We start from the raw sequence: 20,322 nt of genomic DNA, 5'->3' as shown, positions 1-20,322 counted from the left end.
GGGAACGTACTCCATGGGCGGAGGCCTGAAGGCACATGCCACTAAGGCCTGATCTGCAGGCCTGGAAGAAGTTCTCTTGGGCCACAACATGACTAAAGTCCTCTCCTTCTTTCCTAAACCTGCATCTGGGGTACGGTGTCTTGCACACGGCTAGATGGAAAGAGGTGGCCAGAGGTACAGATTTGGTGGTCATCAGCAAATGAACGGTGGTTAAGACCCTGAGAGCAGCTGAAATGGCCCAGGCCGAGCGCTAGAAGAATGAAGGTGGAGGACAAAACCCTAGGAAACAGCCTGAAAGATGAGGCAGAGGTGGGGGGATCCAGCAAAGATCTACAAAGGCAGGGAGATGACACGGAGAACAAGACAAGTGGCATGATTGCCTGCCGGCCATCATTCCATTCTTTTCTCCGGAAAGACACATGTGAATGAATAGGTGGAAGACATCAGGAGCGTAGTGCTGACCAACGTTGTGAAGTCGAGTTAAGTACTGGAAAATGCTCAAAGAGTGGCGAATAGAGGTCAGCTTGAGAGCAGTGCAGACAGCGGTCAGACTGGTTGGGGGTTGAGCTCTCCACGTTTCAGGAACAATGAGCCCAGCAAGGTACTGAGCCAGGGGTCCTAAGTCCAAATCCTGATGACACCACTAGTTTATATTTGTGAGCTCTGGGCTTCCCGTTCTAACGTTTCCAAACACAGCAGCCTGCAAAAGGTGCCCCTCGCCCACGCACTTTTTGGCCATGGGAAAGAACCTGTTTTTCAATAAATAAGAATGTAATCACAAAGTCATTGAGACTTTTCAGACGTTACTCAGCGTTGACTAAAAAACACTGTAACTTCATAGTTTATGTGAAGGCTAAAACGTGTTCTAAATCTCCCCAAATGCATCGAAACCACTTGGACCAACTGAAACTCACATTTGTGTTTCCTAGTACGTTACGGTTCCCACACTCTGTCACCCCTTGTCTGTGACACAGTGGATGTTGCTTGGATGTTTCAAGTGGAAGTTGCTCTTTTTTTTTTTTTTTTTGGAAGAGTGGGCTTGTTCTGTTTTTATCTGACTATAGTCAACGGGCAATGGCGGAGGCGTAGGTGTAGAACACAGCAGTTCAACACTCTATACATTATGCTGTGCTCACCGCTGCTGCAGCTACCATCCGTCACCATGAGGCGCTATTACGGTATCATTGACTCGGTTCCCTATGCGGCGCCTCCCATTCCCATGACTTATTCGATAGCTGGAAGCTTGTATCTCCCGCTCCCCTTTACCCCTTTTGCCCAATCCCCCCTTCCCTCTAGCAGCCATCAGTTTGTTCTCTGCATTTATAAGTCAGATGCTGCTTTTTGTTGGTTCCTTCTTTTTTTTTTTTTTTTTTTAGATTCTACATATAAGTGAAATCATGTATTTGTTTTTCTCAGTCTGACTTCTTTCACTGAGCATAATACACTTTAGGTCCAGCCACGTTGTTGGAAATGGCACAGTCTCATCCTTTTTAGGGCTGATATTCCGTTGTGTGTATCTTCCTTTTCCTTTTGGCTATCAATGGACACTTGGTTTGCTTCCATACCTTGGCTGTTGTAAAAATGCCGCAATAAACGTAGGGGTGCAGATACCTTTTTGAATTTGTGGTTTTGGGTTTGGGGGCATCATTACCCAATATTGGAATTATTGGATCATACGGTATGTCTATCTTTAATATTTTGAGGAACCTCCATACTGCTTCCCACAGTGGCCGCACCAATTTACCTTCCCACCAACAGTGATCAAGCATTCCTTTTTCTCCAAGCGTTTCCGTCACCAATACTTGCTGTTTCTTGTCTTTTTTATTTTAGCCAATTCTAACGGGTGTAAGGTGATTGGAAGTCCTTTTCTATGTTCTTTGGACCTGTTGGGTTGCTATCTCTTTCAGTCCTCTTGAGTTTTGAGGGATTTTTTTTTAAGTTTATTTACTTATTTTAAAAGAGACAGAGACAGTGTGAGGAGGGGGGGCAGAGAGAGAGGATCCCAAGCAGGCTCCATACCATCAGCACACAGCCCGATGTGGGACTCAAACTCATGAGACCGCGAGATCACAACCTGAGCCGAAACCGAGAGTCCGACACTTAACTGACAGAGCCACCCAGGCGCCCCTTGAGTTTTGAGTTTTTTTTTTTTAATTTTTTTTTTCAACGTTTATTTATTTTTGGGACAGAGAGAGACAGAGCATGAACAGGGGAGGGGCAGAGAGAGAGGGAGACACAGAATCGGAAACAGGCTCCAGGCTCTGAGCCATCAGCCCAGAGCCCGACGCGGGGCTCGAACTCACGGACCGCGAGATCGTGACCTGGCTGAAGCCGGACGCTTAACCGACTGCGCCACCCAGGCGCCCCAGAGTTTTGAGTTTTTAACTACAGTTTAAGGATGCTTCTAACTGCTGTCTTGATGCTTCTTCAGTTTTGAAACTTGTTCTCATTTAATTGCCATTTTCCTGACTACTGGTTTAACACTGTGTCATCACAGACCGAATCGCTTTGACCCCTTCATTTGATCAGTAGTTCTTGGTGCTTCATCTTCAGTTCGCCCAGCTCATCTTGCCTTCCTGTCCAGAGTTGAAAGAGACAGCTTGACAGTTCTCAATCGGCTTATAGACATTTAGACCGGGACGCATAGGAAGTCCCCTGGGCGTTGGCGGAGGTCATATGTGCATTCCCGCAGCAGCCTGAGCTGCGGAGCCAAAGGGAAAACACGCAGGCGAGACGATAACAAATGATTCATGCCATTCAGCAGCACTCTTGACAAAGCGGGAGAAGCTGTGCCCAAAGTACCTGCACGTCTTCTCTGACCTTCTCAGCTACAAAATGCAGCAGTTCTGCACTTTGCATAAATCTGCTGAGGTGGCTCTACCTTTAAACATTTTGTTTCCTTTGAAGATGTGTTTTTCATAGGGTGTTTTGGATTGGCAACAAAAGACCTGAAAATTCTGTTGATCTCAAGTGGAGTTTGAAGTTCAAAAGCTTTGTGGTCTTGAAATAGATTATGATGATACTCATGAGTTTTCCCTAAATGCTTGTTTCCTACCTTTTTATAGTCTAAATCATTCTTTTTCTAGGACAGTGGTTCTCAAACCTGGTCCTTCTCTGAGGACCCCTTTCTACTCTTAAAAATGAAAGAAGACCCTAGAGGACTTTCATTTTTGTGGGTTACATCTACTTTATTAGGGATTACAACTGAGACATTTTGTTTATCCATTTTTAAGTGACCATAACCTATTTGATGTTAAAGAGAATATTTTTATAAAAAGTCACTCTGTGAGAATGACACTTATACATTTTTGTAGATCTCTTAATGTCTGCCTTAATGGAACATAGCTGGATTCTGATATCTGTTCTGTATTCATTCTGTTGTGACATCACAAGTCAGCCTCTGGAAAACTCCACTGAATACTTGTGAGATAATTCTAGTGAAAAAGACAAATAACATCTTACCATTGTTACAAAAATAGTTTCGACACCCAGAGGTCCTTGGAAACCCCCAAAGCACCCTTTGAGAACCACTACCCTAAAATAGCAGATTTCCAAGTTGTGAATGCAGCTTTCACTTGATCCTACGCGTTTTTTCCCTTCAAAGCAGGACCTCGCTCACTGCTCTTCCTTCCATGGTCCTCGTCCCTCCAGCTGAGCTCACTTCCCTTCTGCCTGAGTAATGAACGTTGGTTGTTTGGTTTTTATTCTTTTTTGTAAGGACTGTAGATCTGGTGATCGATCATTCCTTCAGCCTTAGGTTATCCAAAATGTCTTTATTTCACCTTCTTTACTGAAGCCTAAATTCTATATGCGTAGAATTCCGGATAGGCAATTAAGATCTTCTCATCTTTACTTTTCCATGGTTTTATTTTCTGTGGTATTTATTTTTATATGGTTTTATTTTATTTACTTTCTGTTTATTTCACAGTGTTGGTCTATTTTCATTTATCAGCCTGCTGGGTTTCTGTGAGGCTTTCTGATTCTTTGGTGTGATTTTTTTCCCCATCACTTTTGGAAAATTACCTCTTCTAGCTTTTCTGCCCCATCTCACTCTCCTTTCCTCTGAGATGACATAAGAGGGGCTTTTCTGCTGTACCCTATCTCTCATCTTCTCTTTGGTCTCCCTGTGCTTCTGAATGGTATCTTCTTTTTTTTTTTTTTTTTAATTTTTTTTTCAACGTTTATTTATTTTTGGGACAGAGAGAGACAGAGCACGAACGGGGGAGGGGCAGAGAGAGAGGGAGACACAGAATCGGAAACAGGCTCCAGGCTCCGAGCCATCAGCCCAGAGCCTGACGCGGGGCTCGAACTCCCGGACCGCGAGATCGTGACCTGGCTGAAGTCGGACAGTTAACCGACTGCGCCACCCAGGCGCCCCTGAATGGTATCTTCTAATGCAGCTTTCAGTTCAGTATTCTTCAACTGTCTAATCTGCTAAACCTACCCAATTTCTATCTGGCTTTTTTTCAGACTGTCCAGGTGGGTTTTTGTTTCTTTTTTAGAAATTTCCAGCTTTCTGCTGAAAAAACTTGTTTGTTTCCATTTTTTATGCATTGCCTGGTTTATTTAACCAAGTAATACCCCTTTTGTTGATGAGCTATTGAAAGCTGCAGTAGCTTGCTTTTAGTATTGTTGCACTTGAGTAGAGACAGACCTTTTGTCTACAAGCTATATGAAGAGTGCGGCTGCAAAACACGAGCAAAAGGCACTTCCTCCCACGACCTTACCGTAGCCGCACAGATCGAATCCCCAGGGACGGTCCATCATTGCAATAGCTCAGATTTTTGTTCCTTTTTCTTTGCACACCAGCTCTATTCTTCAGTAAAATTGTAAAAGGCTGCCATTATGGACGTTAGGTATCCCAGCATAACCATCTGGAGTGTGTCCAGTTTGTTCTTCGTAGGACCAATTTTTATTTGCAGCTTGAGTTTTTATATGAAGTTGCATTATTGTGGACTTGGCTGTCTTGTGATGAATTTTTTTCATAGGTGTTCTGTGTCATACTATCGTTAAAATGAACTGTCGCTATTGTGAGATGGGTTTTAACTGACCTGTTAAAGGTTTCTTTAGAATGGCACTACTTTAGGGACATTCTAGTATTTGCTTCTATTGTTTGGGCCTTGTGGATAATGTACAGATTTAAAAACAAATCTTGTTGCTGATTTGTCTGTTTTTTTCCCTGCACTTTGTTACATCTGGGATACAGTCTAACTCATCTGATTTAATATGCATTCTTTTAAAAATGCCATAACTATTAAACACCTTGTTTACAGACAGATGAAAATAAATTTATTCCAACCAAAAAAAAAAAAAAACAAAACAACAAGCAGAGTTTTTTTCAAAGCCTGTGTCTTTGAAGTCCAGTGTCTGTTGACTAAAATTGCCATGCACAAGATAGCTGCATAAAAGTATGCAGAGCAAAACAGTTAATACACAGAGAAATAGCAAGAAAACAGCGGCGGGCACCTTGTTGGTTCAATTGGTTGAGCCTCTACTCTCGATTTCTACTCGGGTCATCATCCCACAGTCGTGAGATGAAACCCTACGTATGGAGCCGGCTTAAGATTCTCCGTCTTCCTCTTCCTCTGCCACTACCCAGCTCTCGCTCTCTCTTTGTCTCTAAAAAAGAAAAAAATAGGGTGCCTGGGTGACTCAGTAGGTTGAGCATCTGACTTCGGCTCTGGTCATGATCTCTGGTGTTTGAGTTCAAGCCCCACATTGGGCTCTGGGCTGACAGCTCAGAGCCTGGGTCAGCTTCGGATTCTGCCTCTTCCTCTCTCTGACCCTCCCCTGCTCGCTCGCGCGCGCTCGCTCGCTCTCAATAAACAAACATTGGGAAAAGAAAGAAAACCAGAGGGGAGACGACTTCTCAGACTTAATACATCAAATAAAGACGGCCCCTTTTTCAGGTGGACGCACCTTTCAGCTTTGTCCAGGACCCTACACCGGAAGTCCCGCAACGGGACACGTCCCACCCGTTAGTCACCTGGTCGTGACAACACACCCAGGCCCCCTTGGCCAGCCCCTTCCCCTGTCACTCCGCCAGCCGGCCGCACCGGGGCGGCCGCTGGGGGCGCTGTGGCGAGCAGGCACGGCCCGGGAGGCGCTCTGGGCTCGGGGCGCCGCCGCTCCTTCCGCCTTCCCGACGGACCCCGCGCGACGCTTGCGCACTCGGTGACCTTTCCGCGTCGTTAGCCGTGCGGGTCCAGGCGGCCTGAGCTGGGGGTCGGGCGCCGAGGTGAGTGCGGGGGGCGCGGCCGGCTGCTCGGCGCGGGGTATGGGGGCCCGCGGGGCGCAGGACTGCGGGCGGCAGGTGGGAGTCCCTCCGGGCCCCCGCTGACCTTGGGCTGCAGCCCCCGGCCCAGGAAGGGAGGCGGTCCGCGCGGCCTGGCTGGTTGTGCGGAGTCCCGCCGTCTCCTTCGGCCTGGACGCCTCTCGCGCCCCGCCGGACTGCTTTGACGAAGGGCACTCGGGCGGTGACAGGGTCGGCCACCTGCCCGGGGTCGCGCAGCTGCTGCTGATGGAGCTCCCGCCCAGAGCTTGGTCTCTTCAGTCCTTGTACCTCGGTTCCCTTTGCGACGCGCTGTTCTACAGGTTACTAAGCCGGGGCGCGGCGGCGGGGGGTACCGCGGGGCCCACAACGGGGTCGCAGGCGATGGTTGCACTTGTATGGAACTCGGGCCTGTGAATCCCCTTCCGGGCCTCAGCGGGTAGACGTGTCCTGTCTGCCGTGTAAGGTCGGGTAAAAGTTTGCTGATACAGAGTGAGTGCCCTAAAATCCGCACACAGAGCCGGTGATGTGCACGGGCAGTGGACTCAGGTGGAAAAAGTGGGGGCCTCACTTTATTAAATATCGGGAACATGGCACTTGTCCAGCCTAATATGGCAACCTTGGCCAAAAGGAAAGTCGCGCGGGGGTAGGTAAGTATTTGTAGGATACTGCTCAGTCCGAGATGATTTTAGGTGAGGAGTGCCGGGGGACCAGGACGGTGTGCAGAAAATCAGGGCAACTCAAGTGTCTTCAGCCCCTTCTCCCCTCCTTTGCTCTCAGTTTACTTTGCTGTTTTCCATCTAGATCTTCATCTGGCCTAAGTGAGGGCAGGTCCTTCAGTTCTCCTTCTTAGAATCCCAGTAGCTTAGTACTACTATCGGCCGGATGTTTGTGGCACTTCCTTCTGCCCCCGTTCTGACCGTGTGCTGAGTCCTCCTTCCACGTCAAGCCGGGTCATTTATGGTTCCCCTTGGAGGCCATCCAGAGCCCTGTGGGGCTCGTGGACATATCCCTGTTTCACAGGAGAACCTTCTGAAAGGACAACTTTGGGGACTTGCCCCCAAGATTGGGAGCAGAGCAGACGGAGCTGGGATTGGGACCCGGCCGCAGTGGGGGCTGGGATTACCTTCCTTCCCAGTTACTGCTGGGCTCAGGGAGGAGGGGAATGCCGTTGGTCGGCCTGAACTCTTTCCACCTGGGGGTTTTAGAGGCCCCCTCTGGATCCCGTCTGGGTCTTCTCAGGCACCTTCCAAGAGCAGGGTTGTTGCTTTCTTGGGTCCTCGTGCTCTGACAGCATCTCAGCCTGAGGGCAGACATATGTGCAGGGGTTCCAGGAGGAGGACACCACCACATCCTTCAGGGTCACACCTGGGGCAGGGGGCAGGGCTGGCTGACCTTTACGACCATGCCTCAGCCTCAATAAGACGGTCCTTGGAGCAGATTCTCCTAGTGATGAGGACTGGGGGCTTGGGTGATTCATAGATCCAGCTGGGTGATCTCCGGCAACTCCCTCTAAGTAGCCACCTGGTAGGGGTCATCTGCTAGGGGTTAGGGAGTGGTGCAAGAGGTAAGTGTGTACGTACTTTGTGAGCGCTGGTACGTTTGCATGACGCGCTGAGAGTAAAAGCTGGACTCCTCACCACAGCTTCCGTGGCCCCAAACGACCGACCCAGCTCCTCTTCCCTCCCGTGGTCTAGCCACGCCGTTTTATGTAACAGCTCTCGGTACAGGACACCAGACTCTGTAAACACTTGATGCAGAGGAACCTGTCTTCACGAGAGCCCTTGGTGGGTGGGCAGTGTTTTCACCCCCGCTTCGCAGAGGAAGAAATCGGGGCAGTGAGCAGGAAGGCGGCAGAGCCCGGATTGGGATGCGGGCAGCTGTGGTGGCCGCCCTTCCTCCCCCTTCCGCAAGCCCATCCCGGCCTGGGGTCTTGGCGGACACGCTGCCTCTGCCAAGGACACTTTTCTCCCAGGTATTCGCACTCCTGAGGAGCCAGCTTCTCAGCCCCCAGACAAGGCCTGCTGCCTGGTGCGTGCTCAGGAAATCGCGATCACGCCAGAGAACACTGAATCCGAGAAGTGAAATGTGCGTGGCCCCAGTAGTGATGTGAAGGAGCGACGGACGGGGCTCTGGCCGGGGCGGGGACCAGCAGCCTCACTGATTGAGGCTGGAGGAGCGCTTTCGCGGAAAATGCAAAGTGCTTGGATCTAGTTAGTCCTGGCAAGATTTGAAGGACTGTAGTTTAATACACCACTTGAGAAGTTACAGAGCTTAAGTGAAAACGCGGGCATCAAGTTTTAGAGTCTGTAGTAAATCGTGTCATCAAAAGCCTTACTTGGAGACCTGCACATAGAAGCAAACTTAAAGTTCAGCATTTGATGGCTTTTCTCCATCAAATCCAGTGATGAGGTAAATATTTTCATGCATTAAATAAGTTCGGTCATAATTGCAGCTCTTAGGAAGTAACCACGTCATCCTTCGCTGTCTGCTTTGCAATTGGCGGCAGATTTCGAAGCTGAAACACAGGTGAAACATCGTAACTGTGGTCAATAGCCCCATAAAGTTCACACACACACACACACAAGTGAAGCGATGGATGTGGTCGTTGACTAGATGGGGGAAATCTTTTCATGGTGTTTATCGAGTCACCACCACGGTGTATGCTGAATGTCTTACAGTTGGAGGGTGCCTGGCTGGCTCTGTCCGTAGAGCATGGGACTTGATCCGGGGTCGTGAGTTCAGGCCCCATGTTGAGGGTGGAGACTGCTTAAAACAAAAATTAAAATGTGTATGTCACAGTTTTAGAAGTCACTTATACCTCACTAGGGCTGAAATTTTTAAAAACAGGAGGTTCTGGGAGCTGATCGGCACGTGCCCACGCTGGGTGTGGGTCTCATGAGGACCTGTGTTCTTTTTCAGCTCTGAATGCCAGCAGTTCTTAACGTGATGATGCAGACACACAAGTTTTTCTATTTAAGGGTTAAAAGAAAGTGGTGTGTGATTTTGGGCACAGCGTTCATGGAGAGTAGCTGTCGGAGAGGGGACATGGGCTGTGCAGGGTGGCATGGTCTGGGGACTCAGGAGCGAGGGGTGGCAGAGCACCAGGGTGGCCTCGGCTTGTCGACAACCCCGAAGGGGGGAGTAGAGCTCCAAGAGCTGCCGAGCGGGGGCCCCATGCAGGGTAGGAATGGCCCCTGTGCGGGAGTTGTAGGAAACGGGGTCACGTTCAGGAATATGTGGGACCCCCTTAACCAGTTAGCTTTAAAATGACGGTCATGGTAACATTTATCTCTGTGCTTCTTTTCAGATGCTTCAAAGCCTTATTAAAAATGTTTGGGTCCCCATGAGGCCCTACTATACCCAAGTTTACCAGGAGATTTGGGTAGGAATGGGGCTGATGGGCTCCATCATTTATAAAATCAGGGCTGCTGGTAAGTTTCTGCATGTTCACTCTTTAGCAGTCAGGATGAAAATTCTTTTTAAAAGGAATCACGATTCATGTGAAGGAACTATGGTTCTTACCCAGAAGTGAGCATCAGAGCCCTTTGTTAAAACATGAGGAGTAGGGGCACCTGGGGGTCTCAGTCGGTTGAGCATCCGACTTCGGCTCAGGTCATGATCTTGCGGTTTGTGAGTTCAAGCCCCGCGTCAGGCTCTGTGCTGATGGCTCAGAGCCTGGAGCCTGTTTCAGATTCTGTGTCTCCCTCTCTCTCTGACCCTCCCCTGTTCATGCTCTGTCTCAAAAATAAATAAAAATGTTTTAAAAAACTTAAAACGTGAAGAGTAGGGGGGCCTGGAGGGCTCAGTCGGTTAGGCGTCCGACTTTGGCTCAGTTCATGATCTCACAGTTCATGAGCTCAAGCCCTGAATTGGCCTCTCTGCTGTCAGCACAGCAGAGCCTACTCGGGACATTGTCATTCTCTCTCTCTCTCTGCAGCACGCTCTCTCTCTTAAAAATAAATAAACTTAAAAAAACATGAAGCGTACATGTCAGCTGTAAGAGACATTTGGGGACAACTGAGAAAATCTGAACAAACCTTGATAACAGGGAATTGTGAGTTTTCTTAGGTGTCACGTTGGTACTTCAAACACATAGGAGATGTCCTTAGTTTTAAGAGATGCGGACTGAAATAGGGGTGGAGTGTCGTGGCGTATCGTGCTTTACTGTACCTTTTCCACTGTTGTGAATGTTTGAACTGTTTTCAAAATAGAAACTGAGACGAGGTGACCATTTGGTCCCCAGTGGAACAGAGATGAGCCCCAGTCATGTATTAACAAGCAACTGGTTTAAACTACAGGACTGAGGTTTGGGGGGTGGGGGGTACAAAACCCTCCAGATGCTGAAGGGCTGTTTAACTGTCCATGGAGCATCTTGGGTGGAAATTGTACTGCTTCTTGGCTGTGAGACACCATAGAAACTCCCTATTTTCTGAAAGCTTTCTGGAACAGCTTTACTGAAGCTATGAGCTCTTCAGCCAAATACCGATTTCAACACTAGGTTGACTGAAAACATGTTTCTAAAACACTGATACGACCAATTTTTCTTTCTTTTTATTTCAGATAAAAGAAGTAAAGCTTCGAAAGGTAAGATTTTTGCTTCTTAAAATGGATGGGGAATTAAAAACCCCATCGTGCGTTTTCAGATCAAGGCGTATCTGTTCTGCGGTGTGTGCTTATCAGTACATAAGGTACAGGGGGATCACGTTGAAACGCGAAGTTCCTCTTACAGTCGGAGTGTTAAAAACCACTGCCCACCCCCTTGGACCAAGTAAGACTTCTGGGGGTAATGGAAAGCCAGAGGTAGCCAGTGCCGCCAGCAGGGAAGCACAGGTTAGCTGTGCGAGCTCGCTGCCCTGTGAGGTGTGTTTTGAAAGAAAGCATCACATAAGTTTATGCCCAAGTGTCGGACATTTCACTCTATTTCCCAGATGACAGTGAAACCAGTCATGTGAGTCCTTACAAACCGAGGGCTGGCTCGTGACACCTCTGGGGAGAAGACACTTTCTGCCCCTCTGTCCTGTGCCACGGGTTTGTGCCGTGTGCACGAACTGATTACACGAACCCGTAAACGTGTCAGACACTCCATGTAGAAGTGACCCTCCAGACTTGTCCCTAGTGTTGAAAACTGTCATTTACAGACTTGTCAGTAAGGTACGGAATAGACCATCTTCTGTGTGTCCCTTTCTTCCTCACTTACAGTTACACTGTGCTTCTCTTTTAAAAGCTTCGAGTCCTGCCCCCGCTCACGGTCACCATTAGCCAGCTTTCCTCGGAGCACACGTGAGACCGACCATCTGGCTGTAAATCCCAGCAGCTCTGTTAGATGGGGTTGTGGAGCACCGCCGTACGCGTGTAGACGTGTTGTTTCCTTTGTGGCGTGAATAAATGGAACTGTGAGGTGCGCCTGTGCCCGTGTCCCCTTGTCCGCCTCCCCGGTGAGCCTTCCCGTCCTCGATCGCCACAGGAGTCGGGGTTAGGCCGAGGCCCTCACCCCTGTGATGTCCAGTAAACAGTTGTGAAACAGACGATTCTGCCACTTAACTCTCGTGACCTCGCCGAGCCTGTGTTTTCCCCTTTGGGGACTGTGCATCAGTTCCAACGGATCCGTGAAGACGGCGGCGGGGGGTGGGGGGGTATTAGTGACACTGTAAAGTGCCAGCGCCTGGGGGCTTGGTCCTTAGGCATTCAACCTCAGCTCAGGTCGTGATCTCACAATTCGTGAGCTCCAGCCCCGCTTCTCTCTCCCCTCCCCTCCCCTCCCCTGCCCCACTCTCTCTTCTCTCGTTCGCTTGCAGGTGCACTTGCTCACCCTCTCAAAAAAAAAAAAAAAAGACAACTGTAAAACACTGACACTTAAGGAATGAGATCTTGTAGTGGGTGAAAAGTATAAGCTCCGAGAGACTGTATCAGGAAGTCCCTGGTAAGGCAAAGTACAAAGTACTTAAAAACTGACATGATTCCAGCTCAGGGTCCTGGGATCAAGCCCCGTGTCGGGCTCTGCCTGACTGACTGATAATTTCTCCCAGTTTGGCTAATATCAAATAAATATTGCATGCTATTTGTCTCCATTTAAGGCAGTCACCAAACTGTGAGAATTGTGCCTTTTTCTCTTTTTTTTTTTTTTTGAGAGCACAAGCTGGGGAGATGGACAGAGGGGGAGAGAGAATCATAAGCAGGCTCCGTGTTCAGCACAGAGCCGGACGAGAGACTCAATCCCATGGCACTGGGATCATGACCTGAGCCAAAATCAAGAGTCAGACAGCCGGGTGCCCCCCAGATGACACTTTTATAAAGGATTCTAAAGCAGTAAGGGTAGAAGGGGTCTAATTTGAAATGTGGTGCTCTGCAGGCCAGCAGGGGTCTCGCTGTGGAATAGAGACAGTGAGAGACAGTGGCCCAGGTCCGGTCGCCAGCGGTCTTTCCTCATAAGGGCAGGGACCGTCCTGGGTTTCGCGTGTGTCTCCAGCACATAGGGTCAGGTCTGGCCACGGTCAGCCCCTGACAAGTGACCGCCACCTGCTGCAGGGATTCCCAGCTAGATTTCTCCTATTGTATAGATGGGGGTGACGCCTGCCCTCAGCGTCGCTGCCCACCTCACAGTGGTATCCGCGCTGGGGCCAGGGTCAGGACCAGAACTGGGAGGAGACCCCAGTGTTCCTGATCCGGTTGGTCTGGGCAGGAGCCTGAGAACTTCTCATCATCTGCCCAGAGGTGCTGCTGCCCGGGGACCACGTTTTGAAAAGCTCTAATGCAAAGAACCGCACCCACAGGGGCCCTTACCCTCAGCGCTCCCCGGCGCCCCCGGTGGGGCCGCCAGACGCCAGCCCTGTGCTGTGCAGCTTAGCTCATGCGGTCAGAAGAACCAAACGAGGTGGAGCCCCAGCCCCGTTTTGAGGCAGTGAGAGCCAGAGGTCACCTCGCCCGGGCTGGGGCTGGGACTCTGAATCTGCACTTGCCCAGGGAGGGAGAGGCACGGGACCGGGGAACCGGCCCCGGAGCTGATCGGGGCTGCAGCGCCGGCCCCAGGGGCGCACTCCCCGCCCCACACACACACACCCCATTACCACCTGTGGGTCCTTTAGTTCTCATCTGGGTAAATGAGTGTTTGCCAAAGGTGCACGTGATCCACCGGGAGCCCGCTGCCCGCACCACTGCTGCAGAGTGGGGTTTGGGACCGTGGGTGGGCTGCCTGCCGCAGCGGGCAGTTCATGCTTAGTGACACAGTGAGGCAGGTGGGAGGACGTCAAAGGTGAATACCCCCTCCCCCGCTTACTCCCAGACGCTGCCGAGGAGCTGCGGTGCCTCTCAAAGTGGAGCAAAGCACCTTCGTGCCAGGCCAAGTGGTTTCCTGTCCCTAAAACCCTCAGCGGAGGCATTGTGTTTCGTGGTGGGGAGAAGTGGGCTTTGTTGCTGGCCCAGAACCCATCGAGAGTTTGGACAGTCCCTCCACGCTTTGGGAACAGGCGGGTGTCCCAAGGCGGCCAGCAGGTGGAGCTAGAGCGTGCCGCCAGCAGGCTGTCCCGCAGCTCCCGGTGGGTGACGCGCCGGCCCTGCGCCGGGCGCCCGGGGAGCACGAGGAAGGCGGCTGCCGACGCAGCGGGGCCCCGCGACCTCACCCGTGGGAGGGAGCAGCCGGTTTCCACAAGAAACGAGGCTTCTTATCCTAAACCTACACGTTCTCCCGTCCCGGCTCAGTGCCGTGCCGCTCACGGTGACCGGCGAGTAACCTCAGGCAGAGGGAAGAGAACACAGGCCTGGGCATCTGAAGGTGGAACTTCAAACGCCACGCTGTCACTCGGCCTCTGGGAGGAGACACGTGTCTCTTGTTGCCATCCCAGGGGTACGCGAGCCCCGGCGGGACACCGTGGAGGACGTGGTTCCTGCCGCCCTCCGTGGGGTCGCGTCTCTAAAGCCGGCGGGGTCCCGAGTCCCCAGGTGCCAGCCCCCCGTCCGTCTGCCCTGCACTCACTCACCTCCGCGAGCTCGTACTATTTCCCGTTTGGCGGACGGAGTGGGGGTCCTGACGATCAGGCTGCACTAGAGGGTCACTAGCTGGCTAGCGAACAAGCTACCTGATTGGCGGAGTCAGGGTCCCAGTCGGCCCATCTGCTTCCGAGTCAGGGTGGAGAGAGCATGCGCACACCGCCCCTCTCCCCCTGGCCTGTAGCGCCTGGAGAAGAGAGCCCGGCGCTGGGCAGCCCGCGCAGTGGTGGGCGTCTGCGTTACAGGTGCCGCTGGAGGTCAGGCCCGGCGTCACCAGCCAGCTCTGGCCTAGATCCTTATTCACGTGACCCTCGCAAGAAGGCATTCCCGGTACTACTCGGGAGATTGGAACGTGGGCCGGATGCTCAGCGGCACCAAAGAACCCATTTCATCAGCTTACTTTGTTCCAGTGCTGGTGTTGTGGTCATCGAAGATGTCCTTGGTGCAGACGAGCAGATGTGGGTGAAGATACGGAGCGGGGGCGACGTAACCGCTGGGGTTTACCTTCACACGTCAGCAAACACCAGCGACCTGAACGGACGGGAGGGAGGGCGCAGCCCAGATGAGACGGCCGGCGTGTGTTCACGCTCGCTCGCGATGCCTGGGGGGAGGCCATTACGTTATTCTCTCTGCCTTCAAACCCGTGTGACCTTCTCCCAATGAACATTTTTCTTTTTACCTTTGTTTTAGGTTTATATTTATTTTGGGAGAGAGAGCAAGAATGGGTGGTGGAAAGGCGGGGGGGGGGGGGGGGGGGGGACAGGACCCGAAGCAGACTCCGCGCCGTGTACGGCTTGCGTCCCCTTACCGGAGATCATCCCGGCAGATTGGATTCAGGTCCCCGTTGGTGCCACCGTTCATCACTTGGGTGTGTGGCCTCAAGCAAACTCCTTAACTTCTCTGGCTCTTGGCTTCCCTGCCTCTCAAGTGAAGTAATTGAACTCAAGGGCCTCCAGAGCATCTCAGCTCTATAATCCTATAGCCAGTGGGGCTGTAACGAACCTAAAAGTCGTGATCTGAAAAGCAAAACAAAACAAAACACTGAGCCATGAAGCAAGTGTCGGACGATGGATGACACGTTGCAGATGTCCGTGAAGGACGCTACGTTGGCTCTTTCCGCCTGGTACCCAACACAGGACCAGGCGTTAGCGGTTGGCACTCCGATGTTTTTGTAAATGTAATCGGACGGCGATGCCAGTAAAAAAGAGTTTTCTAGTTCTTGGTAAAACAGAATAGGGGATATCTCTGGTTAACCGATATATGGATATATGAACGGTTACTCAGAAAGAATGAGGAGGCTGTGGAGGAAGGGGCTCTCCATCAAGGTCTCCCAAGGTGTGCTTGGTGAGGACGGGGACGGTGCACCCACCCTACTTCGGAGGGGCCATGGGGGCTGCGCCCTCTGTCCACGGTGGACAGACCGTGAGCACGCACCAGACCGCGTGAACACTCCCAAGTCACGCCAGAGGGAAAAACCAGTTTAAACCCAGCGTGACCCAAATGTATGTGACCTTGAGGCCCATTAACCCTGGAACACACTTCGGGGGTGCTGGTCATCACCAGGTGTCGTTCCGAAACCTCTCTGCCGCGCAAGCCCTGAGCGCCCTTACCCTGCAGAAGGCTGTTTCCCAGCCCACTTTGGGGCCCCAAGGTGTCTCCACCACACGTTTTGCAAGCACCCTGCCCTCATCGCTACTGAGCTCTTTCGATCATTCACATGCTCCTTGGTAGGTGACACAAGAATTTCAAGGACCATTCCATTCCCGGCTAGAGGGGTCTGGGGAGGACCCAGAAGGGGTGGACGCTGTCACTGCCCCGCAGAGCCCTGGAACCCACTCACAGCCCCCGAGCCTGTGTCCGAGGACTGGCCCAGGAGGAGCCAGGACTGCTGAGAGTTGGTGTCCCGAGCACGGCCACGGACCACTGCCCAAGACACGTGCTCAGGCCGGGCTGTCGTCCCCAAGAGAGGCTCAGAGGCGGTGCCCCCGGGCACTTCCGCCTCCACCCCCCAGTCTCCCCTGGAGCCGTGCCCAGTAAGCCCCGCGTGAATCCCCACCTGGAGTCAGCTCACGACAACCCGTCCTAAGACTCCAGACACCTTTCCGGTGAGCGTGCGGGGCCATGCAGGGGCTGCGCTGAGGTCCCGCGTGCAGGACGGGGGCAGGGCTGCCCCACCCCCACGCGCCCTCCCCCTGTCCTGGCGTCACCTTCCTCGGCCGACTGGACCTCCCAAACCTGAGTCTGGGGAGCATCCAGATGGGCCTGCGCTGTCCAGGAGACTGGCGGGAGGCCCGCTGCCTTCCCCGAACCACAAAGGGACCACTGTGGGGACAGCCAGGTGCACAGAGACGCTGCCTGTCCCCGCAGGCTCAGGTTCTCACCGCGGTGGACAATGGTGGGACTCAGTGTAGACACCGCTATTGAGGTGCAGGCTTTCTCCCTTTTGAAAAGGGGCAGAGAGGAGCCTTGTGTTTGCATCTCCTCTCTGGCCTGGAAACCAGGTGGCTTTTCCAGGGAAACCAGCACCTGTGGCCTCGAGTGCACCCCCCTAGGGAGCCTGAGTGGCTCCGAAGTCCACCCCGTGTGCCGAGGCGCCGCCGGTCACAGACCCTCTGCCATGTCATTGACCCGGGCAGGGTCCCCTGGTCCCTGATTTCCCCATCCCTGCCATCCCTGCCGAGGCCCCCTCTCAGAGGACGGCTGTCCCCAGGCCGCGGGCACTGCCCACCCCACCTTCAGGAAGAAAGCCAGGGTTCTGCCGAGCACCACGAGGCCAGTCTCTGGAGGGAGAGTTGGTTCACTTGTGCCCAGTAAGGCTGCTGTTTCCTTCTGAAAGGAGTTGCGGGTGCGGTGAATTTGCGAATCAAGTCCTGAGATGCCTTCAGCCAGAGCAGCGGTTCTCAAAGTGGGGCCCGGGGGGGGGGGGGGGGGGGGCTGCAGCAGCACCTGGGAACTGGTCCCAAGTGCAGATTCTCAGCACCACCCTAGACTTGCTGCGTCAGACACTCCGGTGGGGCCCATGACCTAGGAGACCCTAATCACATTCAAGTTCAAGACCCACTGACCTGGAGGGTCCTACCTTTAAAGGAAGCCTGGAGCAGAGCCTTCTGAGGACTGTGAATCAGACGTGGACTGACACAAGTTCCTAATACAAGGCATGATCCTTCAGAGAGAAGCGCCCTCCGGACCAGCGTCTGGATGTCACAAGGAAGTCAGGCCACAGAGCAGGGCTGCATACCAGAAAGCTTGCCTCCCTTCCCTTCCCTGGCCCACCCTGCCTACCCAGCCCCTGATTATGGCCGGGAGCGGTCAAGGAGCCCCACCCCGCCAGTGCCCGGGGGTCTCAGTTGATCTGGTGGCCTTAGGCTCCATTTCTGGGATACCTGGAGGGAGGAGGCCTGGGCCAGGGCCATCTGCCCCTCGTGTGTCCAGCTTGTCCCCTGCCTTCTCTCCCTGAACTGAACATTGAGATGGGCATCCGAGGTCCCGCCTTCCCACCTGGGGCCATCCCCTCCCTCCAGGAGACCGACTCTATCTATCTCCTAATCCCCAGTTTGTGGTCAGTTGTACAATGTCAAGAAAGGGGGTGCTAATATCAGCCACTGACCAGAACACCCCTGTGCCCCTCCCACCTCAGCTGACCCCGAGGTCACCAGGCCCCTTCCACAGATGGGCCACTTTCTTCTGGAGCCGGGCCTCTCTCCACCCCTCCCCACCTGCCCACCCAACAGCCAGGTCCTGCAAGCCCAGCATGTGAACCAGTGTGAGCTGACCTGTTTACCAGAAGGTGGACACTTGACCAATACTAGACTCCTAGCACAGACCTACTCATGTTGTGCAGGTGACAGCCCCTGATTCCACTCTGCCCCTCCTCACTTCCTGTAAACTGAGGCAGGCCGGAAGGAGAGTGGACTCCAGTAGGCACAGATGTCCATCCTACGATGTTCTCACTCGGTTTGCCCATTCATGTTGGCCCAGGCAGGATAGAGGATCCCCAGGGAGCCCAAAGGAGACAGGGGAGGTCCTGGGCCTCCCGGAACCCAGATCAAGGGCTCTCTGCATCCCTCAGGGCCTCCAGCCTGTCTGTGCCCCACTCCTCTCCCTCCTCCTGGTCTGGGCCCCTACGATACCCTAAGGTACCTTCCTCCCTTTGTGGTCCAAATACCTGAGGGGGACAGCCGATCAGCCCAGCCCATCTTTTTGCACCAGACTGTAGGTCATGGCCAGCGGGGACTATAGGGCCAATTTTCCCTCACAATGGCTCGGGCCTTTCACCCCATCACTGAAACCTTGTCTGCGTTAAAAAATTTTGATTTGGAGGCGGGGGCACCTGGGTGGCTCAGTCAAGCATTCAGCTCTTGATTTGGGCTCAGGTCATGATCTCACGGTACAGGAGATTGAGCCCCACACAGGGCCCTGCGCCGGCAGCAGGGAGACTGCTTGGGATTGTTTCTCTCTGCCCTACCCCATCCCTGCCCACACTCTCTGTCTCTCTCTCTCTCTCAAAATAAATAAATAAGCTTTAATAAAATAATAAAAATAACATTTTGATTTGGAAAGCCTCCAAGTTGTGAAATTGTATTCACGTTCTAAAGGTCGGCACATCACGGTACGCGAGCCCAGCAACCTTGGCCTGAAAGTCCAGGTTTGGGGGCAGCTGCCGAGGCTGTGCACTGCCTGGGTGCCCCTTTCCTCCCAGGACCCCAAGTCCATCTCTGTTCTCTCAAGGTCAAGAGCGGACAGGCCGCTCAGCTCGCTGCCCAGACAGTCGAGGAGCTGCTGTTCCGCCTCTGCTGCTTCCTCCGGGAAGGCCGAGGGCCGCCCCCAGGATGCTCGTTCTCAGGGTGAACTCAGGGTCCGGGAGACAGCCACACCCAGCTTCTCCTTGGCCACCGAGGGGGTGGTTAATAAACGCCTGGGCTGGTGGTGGGAACGTCTTTCTTCCAGGAAATTAGTTCAGGAGAGCTTGGTGGCCCAGATCAAGTGGCCTGTTAAAGAGTAACTTACACCCCATATTACATCCGAGTCCCGGGAGTAAATATCCAGGGGAAGTGTTTATTTTAACAGGTGAACAAAGCATCCTTTGTCAGCCGGCTCTGCCAGCGCCAGGCTCTCCTTTGGTCGGAACTGGCTGGTGCCGTCCCCTGGGAACGTGCAGCCTGGCGGTGGACCAGTAAACCACTTTTCCGGGTGGGTTTATGCTGCACAGGTCTTAGCTCGTTGGAGCACCGATCGATGGGGCTGTGAGCACCCCCTCCAGGCGGCCCTGAGGGAACTGGGCCGCCCTCTCCAACCTCCCCAGGGCAGGGTGGAGTGGGATCTGTCTCCACATGTGGTTTCCCTCCCCGTGAAATAAAGGGAGCGCCTTTCAGAGTCGACTATGGCAGCACCCTGTCTGTCCCACCCTTTCTGGGGTGTCACCGTGTCCCCCAGATCCTCCTAGAGGCAATGCCATAGGTCTCCCTGCTCTGAGTGCTCCCTCCGCCGCACCTCCACATCTCCGGGGACATTTGCTAACATACACCTTTTCTGGGCCCCAGCCTAGATGACTCAATTAAATTCCTGGGAGTGAGTCTGGCACTTGTCACTTTAGAAAAGAGGTGGGGGCCGGGGGGGGGGGTGCCGCACCTGGGTGGCTCAGTCAGTCAAGCATTTGACTCTTGGTTTCGGCTCGGGTCATGATCTCGTGGTTCGTGGGATCGAGCCCCACGTCGGGCTCCAAGCTGACGGTGTAGAGCCTGCTTGGGATTCTCTCTCTGTCTCTCTGTCTCTCTCCCCTTACCCACTCGTGCTCGCTCGAGCTCTCTTTGTCTCTCTCAAAATAAATAAACTTAGAAAACAATTTTTTTAATAAAAAGAAAAAAATGGGCACTCCTTGGGTTGATTCAAAATGTGGGGAAAGAGGGTCTGGATACAGCATAAATGAAACAAGCTGGGCGAGTTGATGGTCGACATGGGGACACGGAAGCTCATTAGAAATCCTGTTAGATGGGGCGCCTGGGTGGCGCAGTCGGTTAAGCGTCCGACTTCGGCTCAGGTCACGATCTTGCGGTCCGTGAGTTCGA

General features: G+C 52.9%; 1 protein-coding gene across 1 annotated transcript; it reads left to right on the top strand.

The window, feature by feature from the left end:
• The first annotated feature begins 6,112 nt into the window (after positions 1-6,112).
• On the top strand, positions 6,113-11,675 carry ATP5MJ (ATP synthase membrane subunit j). The gene is made up of 4 exons (XM_043554409.1): positions 6,113-6,238; positions 9,582-9,705; positions 10,835-10,858; positions 11,499-11,675. Exons 2-4 carry the CDS (start codon positions 9,582-9,584, stop codon positions 11,531-11,533), a joined length of 183 nt encoding a protein of 60 aa, XP_043410344.1. The 5' UTR covers positions 6,113-6,238; the 3' UTR covers positions 11,534-11,675.
• The last annotated feature ends 8,647 nt before the right edge of the window (positions 11,676-20,322 follow it).

This window comes from Prionailurus bengalensis, chromosome B3 (genome assembly GCF_016509475.1).
Source record: "Prionailurus bengalensis isolate Pbe53 chromosome B3, Fcat_Pben_1.1_paternal_pri, whole genome shotgun sequence".
NCBI lineage: Eukaryota > Metazoa > Chordata > Mammalia > Carnivora > Felidae > Prionailurus > Prionailurus bengalensis.
Note: the sequence above shows the minus strand (reverse complement) of the source record. Positions and strands in the feature narration are given on the sequence as shown.

Coding starts and splice junctions, on each gene's coding strand:
- ATP5MJ (XM_043554409.1), top strand. CDS start 9,582: ATGCTTCAAAGCCTTATTAAAAATGTTTGGGTCCCCATGAGGCCCTAC. Junction 9,706..10,834: donor TTATAAAATCAGGGCTGCTG/GTAAGTTTCTGC, acceptor TTTTTATTTCAG/ATAAAAGAAGTAAAGCTTCG. Junction 10,859..11,498: donor AAGAAGTAAAGCTTCGAAAG/GTAAGATTTTTG, acceptor CTCTTTTAAAAG/CTTCGAGTCCTGCCCCCGCT.